At 40.8% G+C, this 13433-nt stretch overlaps 2 protein-coding genes across 3 annotated transcripts in view; both read left to right on the top strand.

Moving 5' to 3' along the window:
- Window positions 1-2595: 2595 nt before the first annotated feature.
- Window positions 2596-7889, top strand: LOC140951483 (tubulin alpha-1A chain-like). Its single transcript, XM_073400741.1, has 6 exons — window positions 2596-2735; window positions 2951-3173; window positions 4914-5062; window positions 6343-6735; window positions 6829-7116; window positions 7536-7889. Exons 1-6 carry the CDS (start codon window positions 2733-2735, stop codon window positions 7833-7835), a joined length of 1356 nt encoding a protein of 451 aa, XP_073256842.1. The 5' UTR covers window positions 2596-2732; the 3' UTR covers window positions 7836-7889.
- Window positions 7890-9112: 1223 nt separating this feature from the next.
- The window catches only part of LOC140951487 (tubulin alpha-1D chain-like), a 116906-nt gene continuing 112585 nt past the window's right edge, over window positions 9113-13433 (top strand). For both annotated transcript variants that reach the window (XM_073400746.1, XM_073400745.1), the window contains exons 1-5: window positions 9113-9262; window positions 9459-9681; window positions 10531-10679; window positions 10811-11203; window positions 13088-13375. In XM_073400746.1, the coding sequence (XP_073256847.1) occupies window positions 9260-9262; window positions 9459-9681; window positions 10531-10679; window positions 10811-11203; window positions 13088-13375 (1056 nt within the window). In that variant the 5' untranslated portion in view covers window positions 9113-9259. The remainder of the gene's footprint in view (window positions 9263-9458; window positions 9682-10530; window positions 10680-10810; window positions 11204-13087; window positions 13376-13433) is intronic.

Here is a 13433-nt window from a genome sequence, read left to right on the forward strand (position 1 = left end):
AACTGTTTGTAAGGAGCCATTTTCTTCTTTTTTTACTCAAACGGTAAATAATTGTGAGATTTGAATCCTGATGAGGGAACTGTTAATACCAGTTCACGTTTAAAATTCGGATCAGTTGTTAAACCATACTGTAAATTAGCATATTTCTACTGGATTCTATTCCAAAATGACTGAGAAAAAATTGTCTGTGAACTCAACCAAACATATCTATGTTCTTGGTTGTTGGCTATGATTTCCTTTTAAGCCCAGCTACGGCTTAATTTGGGGCAAAATATCTGAAATAGAAATCAGGGTTTTCTGTAATCAGGCGCCAAAATAATTTCTTTTCACTCAAGTGGAGAAAACCAAACCTAAAACCAAATTAAGCTTGTCCAGGAATTGTCAAATCGTGGTTTTCATTGGTAATGGGAAATGTAAAAATTACTGCAGAGTTCTACTGCAGAGCACAGCAGAGTTATCAGGTGTGTTCATGAAGGCCATTTTAGAAGTGTTGAAAGTTCATGAAGCGGCGCACTAGCTCAATCTCTTTTGGTGAATTAACTTATCTCAATTCATATAGAAAACGAAACGTTAAACTTACCATTTTGATTTAAAGGAATGATATTGCAACAAAAAGGGATTTAAAGTTAACGTTTGAACTGCGATCTTGTTCTTCAAAGAGAAGGTAACGTCTCTTGAGCGAAGAAAGCAAATGCAATAATGGTTGTTATTACAGGTTTATTTGTTACATAGCAACCACCGAGTATTAACACCTTCATAAAACCTGTTCATCAAAAAAACAAAGAAACGATTCTTTTAAAGTCGATCTTCATTAGCTCCTGTCCTTACATATTATCAGTCATTACAGTACGTCGTCATGACGACATAACAATGGCATTATGAGGCTACTGATCCACTGTTGATGCAGAGCAAATTTTGTTTTTTTAAGTTCAAAAATGCATTGAATAAAAATTTTTTGAAATCGTGCTTGCAGCATCCAACGTTATCACGTTCCAGAGGCTGCGTTACGCTGAGACAAAGCTTTTGAAACCAGGCCAACATGTGGCGACATGGTTCGATCGCACAGTCAAGTCTGCTGAACAGGTTGAAACAGACGTTATTTCACCCTTTTTTTGGCAAGCAAAGACCATTTCGAGACATGCGCGACGGCTTTGAGGTAGCCTTCCACCAAGACGTTTCTCGTAAGAGGAAATACGACTCCCTTTAAACGCATGCGTGGGTGGCTAGCTTTGGGGCCCGGACAGGCTTCCCTAGTTCTAGAAGAAAAATCGCGAGAGTCGAAGATCAAGATGCGGGAGAGTGAGCCGTGAAAGATTAGCGTTCTTTCACAGTTTAAGTGTGACCCTTATGGACAGGTTTAAAGTTCATTGCAGCCAGCGGTAAATGAAACTCAAACCTGCTCCAAAATTGTCCAACATCATTCAATACCATCCGTAAAAATGGATACACATTGCTAAATATTACATAAATATTTGAATATGCTGATACAAATTTATTATGCTTTAATATATCCTTATTCGAGCTATAGCATGAGTGACTCGAGTTTTTTGGCTGCCATTTTAATATTTGAACGCGGCGGTGTCCAATTATAACTGAGTTGTTGCCGCACACCGCACCCATATGTAGAATTCCTCTGCTTAGCCTAATTGCCGATTGCTTCTGCCTGAAGATTACCAACCTCGTCCCCAGGGCGCTGAAGCCAGGGAAAAGCGCCCTGGGGACGAGGTTGAAAGATTATACTTGATCTACCTGACCAGGAGCCCATAAACTGTGATAACTCATTTAGCCTGGTCCAGGCGTTCAGATAGTAAAGCGCGGCGGTCAGAGGGAGCGAGTTAAATTGTACACCGGGAAAACGGGGGGGGGCGAGTTCTCTCGCTCTCGCCCCCCATCGTCCCCCCTCCCCGTTTTCCCCGTGTACAACTTAACTCGCTTCCCACTGACCGCCGCGCTCTACTATCTGAACGCCTGGAATAGGCTATAACTCATTGTACATGTACTCGATCAGCGTATACAGTAAAAACCCACAACTAAGAACCTAAAAATTAAGAACCGGTTAGCCTAAAATTGGTCATTTATACCCCCTATAAACGAGAGCCTATTTAGCCTAAGAAATATAAAACAGGTTCTTATTTTCTAAAATTATACTAGTACATTACAGCTGCTTTGCAAGAATCATATTTGAAGCAAAAAAGCAGATTGCCATTGTTGTAAAATTGTTTTTTAAAGAAAAATGAGTGCAAGATAATTATGTAGACTTACAAAGCATACTAACTACTTTTTCTCCAGGATTAAGAACCCATTTTAAGAACCTAAATAGCCTAAAATTCTGTTAACTACCATTTATATAGGAACCTGTTTAGGCTAACTCCTAAAAATGTAGGTTCTTAGTTGCGGGTTTTTACTGTAGTGTAAATAATAAATAAATCTGTAAGTAGACCTTTATACATGCCCAACCTCGTTCCCAGGGTCCTCTCCTACTTGTCCCCTCGCCTGGGAACGAGGTTGAGACACGCCTACACAAGCCCCCTAGTCTCAAAGTACTGAGGGCTCAAGATTGCACGTGACATACCTAGTGAGGACAAAAGATATTTATTAGTAGGTGTGACAACGTAAAGTTACAGTGGATATAAGGTTTTTCCTTCGGCCAGGGTTACTTATCGACGGAGAGGCTTTCACTTTGCTTTAACTTATACCAGAGACATTGGAACCTATACTTTTTTTCTCTAACAATGGTAAGCTTGAATTGTATCAGTGACTTTCTGTGTGATCAAATTCACAACTACAAGGAATTTAAACCCATTAATTATTTCTTTCAAGTACCATATATCTCTCGAGATGACTATTTTCGCTTTCGACGACTAAGCTCTTTTCTGTTTCAACAGAGATCGATGAGTGATATCAAGAATGTGGTTTATTTATATTTAACTAAGTTCAAATCCTTTCACAGCGCGAGTGTATTTCCATCCATGTTGGCCAAGCCGGAGTTCAGATTGGAAATGCTTGTTGGGAGTTGTACTGCTTGGAGCATGGAATTCAGCCTGATGGCCAGATGCCGAGCGACAAAACCATCGGCGGAGGAGATGATTCCTTCAACACGTTTTTCAGCGAAACCGGCGCAGGGAAACATGTTCCTCGCGCTGTGTTTGTTGATTTAGAACCTACCGTAGTCGGTGAGTTAAACTATGTAGTAAAGGATACTTTGAAGGTGTAATCCAGCGCTATACCTTGAATTAACAGTGGAAGAAACCAGGAGAAAATTTCTTATTTATATAGTTTTGTGGTTCGTCAAAAAAACCTGCGTACAACCAGACGAATTAATTAACGTCTGAGTTTATCTATTAATGGTTTCTCAGGGTATTTCAAGAGTAGGACTAATCAATTGTAGGCCGGTCTTAGGCACTTTGTATTGACAAAAACGCACCATGATCAATGATGACTATTAGTTTAGTTTCGCTTTTTGTCGCGAAACGATAAATACAGGAAGAACGTTCAATTAGAGGGCGGGCCTTTTTCCTGTCAGGATAAACAATAACATGTTACGGGTTTGGCAATTCACAACTTGCTATTGACCCTGTGGTCGATTATGATAGTTATGAAAAATACACATTTAATTTTTATGGAACAGTTGCGTCTCATATTCTAGAAAGAAGTAGTTCCTTGCTCGCAGACAGTAGTGATTTTTTAATCTTTACCGAAAGTGAATACAAATACTTCTTGACAAAGGAAGACAACTCTGGATAACAATAAACCAATGTCGCAACGCCGTTGGACGCAGAAGTGACACCAGCGGGATATGCCACGCTCTGAGGAATATGAATGAAATCAACGTCGTTCCCACGGCCTTTGTTTTTTGAAATCCTGGGAATAAAATTGGAAGGAGGCGACGGTTCGTATGCGTTTTAATGTCTGAGTGTATCTATACAGCCCCTACCAAGAAAAGAGAAAAGCTTATGAGAACTAATAAAATGATCATTAAAGGGAATGTGAATGTGGATCAGATAAATAAGGCTTTTGAAAGTGATCCACGTTTATCGTGAGAGAGTATTCGTTAAAATTCACTTAGAATGTTAGCCTGCGTGTCAGGCGTTCGAAAGGGAAGAGGAAGGGAATTAGGGCACGAGACCACGAGCGAGGGAGGCGCCCTCTCGCGTTTCTCTCGCGCCTAAAACTCCCTTTCCCATCCCTTTCAAACGTCTTCCACGCAGGCTAGGAATGTGTGCCCTGAGTCACAGGCTAGCTCAATTTCAGGCTAATGTATCATCAACACCCTTCCCGACCAACACCCCCCGCCCCTCCCCTCCCCTCCCCCACGACAGGATATTTGCAACTGGGCAGAGATAAGAGACCTTTAAATTGGAGGACTAGAACGACCACGAGGACAAGATTGGACTTAAGTTTTTTTCGGGTATTCTCAAAAACTAGATACCTTAGAAAGCTTTTATTGTACTTTTTAGTTAAAACGGTTATTTTCATTTAAGGAGGTTAAGCCCTTTCCGATCGCTAACCGATAAAACTTCTAACATTTGATAACTTGTTTCTGTCACTATAGACTACGAGTAGTCCCCCATTTTTCCTCAGGGATAGTAGAGCGGGCGAAACCCGAGCGCGCGCGTGTCGCCTTTTCTCGCGTGGGGTGATTTTCACGCGCACTCGCAATTCGCTCGCTCTACTATCCCTGGGGAAAAATGGGGGACTACTCGTAGTCTATGTCACTACGACATTCTCGCTAAAACCCGCATTAGAATGACGGCGACTGTTGCGTTTTCCGGCCAAAATAACGCCGCTTCACTCACGGCGCATTACTTGGTGTTGAGAAAATCTCGTTCTCGCAGTCATCCTTGTCTTAGAATCTAAAGGTCTCTATTCCTGCAGAGGCGATCATAAGGCAAAAATCGTTTTTTATGTTACAGATGAGGTTCGGACTGGCACCTACAGACAGCTATTTCACCCAGAACAGTTGATAACTGGCAAAGAGGATGCCGCTAATAACTATGCTCGTGGGCACTACACTGTTGGAAAGGAGATGATCGATCAGGTTCTGGATAAGATTAGGAAGCTTGTAAGTATTTATATTAAGAGCCATGACATACCCGTTCACCATTTTTCTTTTTAGTTCATAAATTTAAAAACTAAAGAAAAAAGCGCACAGTTGATACAATGCAACATAATTTTACGATAATAAATCAATATAATACAACATAGTTTTACAATATAGTAATACAAGTTACCAAGTAACAGAAAGAAAAAAAGCGATAAAAAAACGACAACAAAAACTAGGACATATGATTTAAAAGTAACCTAAGATCAGGCCCAATTTTAGCGGTTCTCATACATTCTCTCTAACGGCTACCGCTAAGCGAAACGAAAATTGAGCCTGATCTCTGGTTAATTTAAAAGTCATTAACTCTTGAAGTCACAACGCATATCAGAAATGCGCAGCAAGGTCCACTTATTTCTATATTTGGTGAGTTTTCCGGCTTTAATAGCAATTTTCCTTTAACACTGAATTTTAGTTTGTTCCCCATTTCGCAGTATAAACCCCTTTGGGTGCGAGAAAGAGGGTTCGTCAAGCGTGGCCTGGTGCCAAGCTTCAGACAGCAACCTGGTCCCCAGGGCTTTAACCATTTTCCAAGAGAAAAGCCCTGGGGCAAAGTCGTTCGGACATGGCCCATGCCTTTACCTGGAAGTTAAGACTCGTTTTTTTTTTCGAGAAGGCGAAAAAAAGCATCTCCCTTCTCTTTTATTCTATGTGGAAAAAAGAATAGTACAGTTAACGTACCTTCAGTGTGGCAAAGGGATTCGTTGTCAAAATCGAACCGTGGCTAGTTTTTACTGATATACCCTTCTATTTGATAGACAACCTCTAAGCACATATTAAATGTCATTTTGCCCCTAACTTCCTCGAAAGTCGGCAAGTTGCTTAGTCATGCGGTTTTTGTTGATGCCTCTACAGCCTATCATGAAAGACTCTTTGTTTAACATTTTGCTCTTAGGCGAAGATTTCCAGTGAATTAAGGTCACCCATAGCCTTTATTACAGTCAGTCCTCATACAAGTGGTAATAAGTTTCTGTGATGCGGGTAATGTCACGCAATGCCTCTCAACCAAAAGAAAGAAGGCCCAAGTTTTTCTTTTTCATAGAGTCACAAGCTCTGCCCCACTTTCCCCTCGTGTGAGTTTACAGCTAATAACAATATTACATTTTTAAATGGTTCTGTCGCTTTCTGTAGCTGATGAGTAAATAATGTACCGGCGTACGGCAGTTTTATCCTTCAAGCCTTCTTATTATTTCTGGTTCTATTTTATGGGTTTCAAGTTTTTTAACTGTTTCATCTCACAGGCAGACCAATGCACAGGCTTGCAGGGATTCCTTGTTTTCCACTCTTTTGGTGGAGGTACTGGTTCTGGCTTTACATCTCTGCTCATGGAACGTCTGTCTGTTGACTATGGCAAGAAATCCAAATTGGAGTTCTCTATCTACCCTGCACCGCAAGTTGCAACGGCAGTGGTTGAACCTTACAACTCTATTCTGACCACTCACACCACCTTGGAACATTCTGACTGTGCCTTTATGGTGGATAATGAAGCCATTTATGACATCTGTCGTCGTAACTTGGACATAGAAAGGCCAACTTACACCAACCTGAACCGTCTGATAGGTCAGATCGTATCCTCCATTACTGCTTCACTGCGCTTTGATGGTGCACTGAACGTTGACTTGACTGAGTTTCAGGTACAGGGTATAAAAAAACTATAAGCATAGTTTAAGACATGTGAAAAGTAAGTGTTTAAGTGCGTGAACATTTTGCGCGTTTTTTTTTTTCAGACCAACTTGGTTCCATATCCACGTATTCACTTCCCACTGGCCACTTATGCTCCTGTTATTTCTGCTGAAAAAGCCTACCATGAACAGTTGAGTGTTGCTGAAATCACCAATGCCTGTTTTGAGCCAGCAAATCAGATGGTGAAATGTGACCCACGTCACGGCAAATATATGGCTTGCTGTCTGCTGTTCCGTGGTGATGTAGTACCTAAGGACGTGAATGCTGCCATAGCGACAATCAAGACCAAGAGAACCATTCAGTTTGTGGACTGGTGCCCTACTGGCTTCAAGGTTCGCTGTGTAGTTACGTTTATAGGTAGACTGAGCAATAGCCTGCGTAGCAAGTTCTGCGAGACTTCGTTGCGAACGTTGTAACGAGACCGAAAAAGAGGGATGAAGGGGAAGGAGAAGGGGAGAAAAGTTTTTATCTTCTCCCCTCACCCTCCCCCTACGTCCATATTTCTCGATATAACGTTCGCGCAATAAGTCACTGAATCGGAAACGCTTGCTACTAAGGGTGACTTACGGTGACTTTCCTCTCTGCCATTGGACTAATCGGTTTAAGATCTACGCGCGCCGTCGTCATTGTCGTATGCCGCGTTGTGTTTATTTTGGTTGACAATGATTTTCTTGGTTGTATTGTATCTTTCAACCGGAAAAAAAAGCAGACCAGCGGCGAATAAATCGTTTGGAACTGATTCATTTTTCAGGTTGGCATCAATTACCAGCCTCCCACAGTTGTTCCTGGTGGTGACTTGGCCAAGGTTCAGCGTGCTGTTTGTATGTTGAGTAACACCACAGCTATTGCTGAGGCCTGGGCCCGTCTGGATCACAAGTTTGATCTGATGTATGCCAAGCGTGCTTTTGTCCACTGGTATGTGGGTGAGGGTATGGAGGAAGGAGAGTTCTCTGAGGCTCGTGAAGATTTGGCTGCTCTGGAGAAGGATTACGAGGAAGTTGGTGTGGATTCTGTAGGTGATGAAGGCGAGAACGAAGGAGACGAGTACTAGAGAGGCTCAGAAAAAAATGTGCTGTAAACCCAATAAAAGCTTACTGAGAATATACATGGACGTGAATGTGTGATTACTTAAGATAAAGAAAAAGAACCGAAAGAATAAGAGAACGACCTAAAAAATCGATAGGCCGGAATGATCTCGCTGATCATTTTTTATTCGTTTTTTATGTGCGGTGAAACTACGTAGTAGCTGTGGCATCGGGTATTTACGAAGAAGATTTGCCCTGTGTTGGGATAAAACTCATTACAGTTCGAAGAAACCTTAATTGGAGTTTGACCTTTGTTTCTTCTGGTAGTGAGTGTTCGTCACAAAACACTTAAAAAATGAGCCATCCTTTTGTCAGAAAATGTGCGTTAGTGCTAAAAAAAAGACTCTTAAATTTGCGTCAAACACTTGGCTAAGTGTTGTCCTTTTTCAGATTCTTAATGCTAAACATCTTTTCATCGCTCGTTTCAGGAAATTGTTTGATGATAAAGACAAAAACAATTAATTGTACCCAGCTCCTCGGCCTTTTAAAAACAAGGGGTTACCAAAATTCAAATTGTTTGAATCAAGCGCACAGTGACAGTGGAACAACGCAAAATAATCCAGCCCACCGTTGATAGGACTATTTTATTATTGCCATTTTGGCCACTTTCTTTGAGCCAAAAAATAAAAAAATCAATCATTTATTTTTCCAAAGAACCTCATTAACACTATCAAGGCCCTTTCACAGCTCAAAACTGGTTTCACTTTAATTACCTGAATTGTTACATGTAATTGTATTTTCAGCGGTGTTTTGCTATTTAGATTCCTCTTTTGTCCTACATACACTGATATATTAGTTTAATTTAAATTATTGCTTTCTCTCTTTATTTTCGTTTCCTTATTTGTGACTAACTGGCAGCCAGCTTAAAGGAGTCTGCTACTCTGGCTAATTCGTCAAACATATTCAGAACTTCACTCTTTGTAGTCACATAACTTCTATCAGTTCCATAGTACTGTTTTCTGCGCTTTCTCTCTCTTTTAATAAATATGCACGTTGTTGTTGTTGTCATTGTTGTTTTGCGATTTAATTTAATGATATCAGCCAATCATTTGGCAGACGTTTTTCAAGCTGTTATTGAGAGTTTATTGAGAAACACCTGTTAATTACTAGATTTAATACGTTTTATTCGGCGGAGATTTTTTATCACTATTAGGCTATTAAGGGTGACGTAATATCGTGCCACGCATGTCGCCATCCTTGCACTTATCATGAATAGTATTGCAGGCTCAAGATATATAGAAAATAACATAAGAGCGCCAGCCCACCCAGTACACACCACTTCATACAGCCGTGGGGTACAAGTTCTTCGTTCGGTTGGTCACTTATCGGCGGAGAGGCTTTCACTTTGTTCATCATTTGCAAGACTGAAAATCTCTGACTATTTCTGACAATGGTAAGCTGACTTTCTATATAATTACCCGAGTTACATTTTGAAAGCATTTCCTTTTCTTTTTAAACGTTCGTAGGGCTCAAGGTAGCAGGGAGCTCTCTTATTTCACAGTCTAGGGATAAGCTCCACCCTTGCAACGTTTAGCGGCCGGCAATGAAATTTGAATGATTTTTTGTTGATTTCGCTTTAACCCTTTCAGCGTGAGTGTATTTCTGTCCACGTTGGTCAAGCCGGAGTTCAGATTGGAAATGCTTGTTGGGAGTTGTACTGCTTGGAGCATGGAATTCAGCCTGATGGTCAGATGCCGAGCGACAAAACCATCGGCGGAGGAGATGATTCCTTCAACACGTTTTTCAGCGAAACTGGAGCGGGAAAACACGTTCCTCGCGCTGTGTTTGTCGATTTGGAACCCACCGTAGTCGGTGAGAAAAGGAAACATTGTTTTATAATCTAGCAGTAGAAATAAAATAAAGATTTGTAAGTTGAAAAATCTGCGAAGAAAAAGACAAATCAAAATATCTTATTTAATATATCGCCAAAGATATAAACGAAAACATTTTCAAGAAGCGGAATATTATAAATTAAAAATTATGAACCAATAATATATTGACCACGGTCCTTAAGCGCAATTTTAAGGTATGAGTTGATAACGTACGGCTTTTTTATTGCAACATTCTGAGTTTATGTTATCAAGAAAGTTTGAAATAGAGATATAATCGTCCCGCACTGAATCTGGACTATTTCGTGTAGGTAGAAATTTGCAATTGAACAACTGGTTTCTATGGCATTAGTTAGCATGTCATTCATTTTTTTTAAAATTCAAAGTATCTATAAAATTTACATATATTGGTGCTATTGAAATTGACAGAAATTGTGAACAATAAATTAAGTGGAGTGTTTTCTTGCATCATGTATAGCAAACGAATATATTTATTGTTACAAGAGATTCTTGTAAAGATTTTGCCTCGGACAATGTTCGTGACGCTACTAGAACCAAAGTTCAACTTGTTCATATTCACTAAAATATTGCTTCCGTTCCGAGAGATAAATCGACAACACCAATTGTATCAGTCATGCGTTTAGCCGCTCAGTTTTTGATGAATGTGCCTTTTAATTGGTTCGTTTAGAGATCAATATGACACCGAAGTCAACTTTTTGTAGAAAATACTTATCTTTTTGGGCCTATCTGATACCGGCACAGAAAAACAAAAATTGATGATATGACTTTTAAAAAATGGTCATAACTAGACCTTTTATTCTATATTTCACAGATGAAGTTCGCACAGGCACCTACAGACAGCTGTTTCACCCAGAACAGTTGATAACTGGCAAAGAAGATGCCGCTAACAACTATGCTCGTGGGCACTACACTGTTGGAAAGGAAATGATCGATCAGGTTTTGGACAGGATTAGAAAGCTGGTAGGTATTCAAGAAGATGTATATAGGGATATTGTTTAGTTCAGTGCAAACTTCTGTCAGTTTTTCTGTGTATTGGAATTAAATGATTCCTTTAAGCATTTTGAGAGTTAGTTCCCTGCTTTATATCACAGGCAGACCAATGCACAGGCTTGCAGGGATTCCTTGTTTTCCACTCTTTTGGTGGAGGTACTGGATCGGGCTTTACCTCTCTCCTTTTGGAACGTCTGTCTGTTGACTACGGCAAGAAATCCAAATTGGAGTTCTCTATCTACCCCGCACCGCAAGTTGCAACAGCAGTGGTTGAACCTTACAATTCCATTCTGACCACTCACACCACCTTGGAACATTCTGACTGTGCCTTTATGGTGGATAATGAAGCCATTTATGACATCTGTCGTCGTAACTTGGACATAGAAAGGCCAAGTTACACCAACCTGAACCGTCTGATTGGTCAGATCGTTTCATCCATCACTGCTTCACTGCGCTTTGATGGTGCACTGAACGTCGACTTGACTGAGTTCCAGGTAAGGTGTTGCAAGCTCTTTCGAGAAACCAGAATCGACAGATAGAATCGGCTTGTTCTGTGAATGATTTCGTGATCTTGTTCACAACATTTTTCGAGGCCTTTTGAATCGTCTGACATATCGTGGTTAGGGTGGGACTGTCACGCGAGATATGAACTAAAGTAAAAATGCCTTTGCAAGGATGAAAATTCACTATCACTAAGTTTTGCACCCACAAACAAATATGTTAATGTAGTAGCTGTTCATCATTAGCAAGTCGATTTAACAACTGTTTTCAATACTACTTGTTGAGCCATATGGCTATTGATAAAACCCTGTATGGGTACAGCCAACTCCCTTTAAAGCGGACAGCAGGAGCTCGAGTTAGCGTCCTCTTTAGCGAGAGTCCATAATAGTGGGAGTCTATTTCAGTCAAACGTCTGTAATTTGTTTTTGCCGGGGACTTAGGTACTGTCCGTTTTATCGTGGTGTCCGTTATTATAGCTGGGTGTCCGCAAGGCGAGAGTTGACTGTATTTCGACGGAATTTAACTTGCAACGATCGCTATTTATGAAACGACCATAGTAGAGATTAAAGCGACGATCGCATTGCCATTCCGACCAAGTTTGACAACGTTAGTCGTGCGAAAACGGCAAAGAAATATGCCTAAAGGTGTGTTGCATATTCGGCAGTTTTTGTTTTGCTTAACTAAACCTGTCTTCTTTTCATTGCCTCGTTTCTTCCGTCGTTGTCGTGGTTGCACAAGCTCGGTAGTGGCTTTATCACGCAAAAAATTTTTGATTTGCAACCGGATTTCATTGAAAAACAAATGATTTGACGGAAACGGGCGGCGAAAACGAGGTCCCCAGGTATCAATAGAACGGCTCACATGCATGTGTGACTACAGGAAACATCACAAAATAAATGTAATCCTTCAAGATGTAGTGGGAGTGAACACCGTCGTCAACTAACAAGCAAACTCAAGTGCAATGAAACTATTTACTATTAACGGTTGGCTTTTCTTCGCGAACAAAGACAAGGAGAAGAACTAACTCCAACTGGAAAAAGTTAGGCCAACGTTTTCAAGCTGCATGTGTCATCGTTCTTTCATATCACTGATTCACTCAATAGGTGATGCCGTTCCTGCTTCTACTGTTGGCAAGCTTATATCTTAACTATGTTAACCATTTAGTTAAAACTTTCTATCTTTTTACGGGTTCTCTGGCACTGACACTGAGGCAGCGCGGATTAGTGAGTGCTCAGGATGCTTGACCACGATTGTATAATTCGAATTTCCCAATTCGGTTTCTATTAAAAAGTTATCAAACAGATATTGCGTAAGCGCATAAGTTGAATGATTCTAGATTGTCATGACACCATGAACGGCAAAGGCACTTAGGGGCATTTACTCTACTAATAAGAGTCGCCAGCGAACAGCATCCTGACTGATCATGCGAAGACGGTTGATTGGAAGCTTGGCTGCCGTATCCATTCGCTGGATTCTTTTCTCGAGAGTCCCGGCTCAACTCCTTAGTGTAAACACTGCTATCGTCCTTTTAAGGGCCTGTTCACATTGAGGTAGGGGACCCCAGGTAGGTGAGGTAACCCTCTTAGGTGGGGTAACCCGCCCGTCCATATGATCTCTCACTTTAATTTGACCACGTTTACATGGTAGGTGGGGTGACCCGCCACATATTACCTCACCTATATGGGGTCCCCCACCTCCATGTAAACAGGCCCTAAAATATTTTTTAATAGGATTTTCTCAGTTTCAACTTAATACTATTGAGAGAAGATCATTCATTTATTTTTTATTCATTGTAGAACCGAATTTGCAATTTAATCTCAAATGTATTAAGGTTTATCCTTCCTTAGGCCAATGTATCGCTTACCTTCTTTATGCAGACTAATTTGGTTCCATATCCACGTATTCACTTCCCACTGGCCACTTATGCTCCAGTTATATCTGCTGAAAAAGCCTACCATGAACAGTTGAGTGTTTCTGAAATCACCAATGCCTGTTTTGAGCCAGCCAATCAGATGGTGAAATGTGACCCACGTCATGGCAAATACATGGCTTGCTGTCTGCTGTTCCGTGGTGATGTAGTACCTAAGGACGTGAATGCAGCTATTGCGACAATCAAGACCAAGAGAACCATTCAGTTTGTGGACTGGTGCCCTACTGGCTTCAAGGTTCGTGTAACTGCCTTAAAAATTTTGATTAAATTCAGTACAAGCAGTTCTTCCATGT

Source organism: Porites lutea, chromosome 11 (assembly GCF_958299795.1).
Source record: "Porites lutea chromosome 11, jaPorLute2.1, whole genome shotgun sequence".
In the NCBI taxonomy this organism is placed as follows: Eukaryota; Metazoa; Cnidaria; class Anthozoa; order Scleractinia; family Poritidae; genus Porites; species Porites lutea.

Excerpts from the sequence above, each read along its gene's own strand:
- LOC140951483 (XM_073400741.1), top strand. Across the intron at positions 3,174-4,913 it reads TTTAGAACCTACCGTAGTCG|ATGAGGTTCGGACTGGCACC; the intron begins GTGAGTTAAACT and ends TTTATGTTACAG. Across the intron at positions 5,063-6,342 it reads TGGATAAGATTAGGAAGCTT|GCAGACCAATGCACAGGCTT; the intron begins GTAAGTATTTAT and ends TTCATCTCACAG.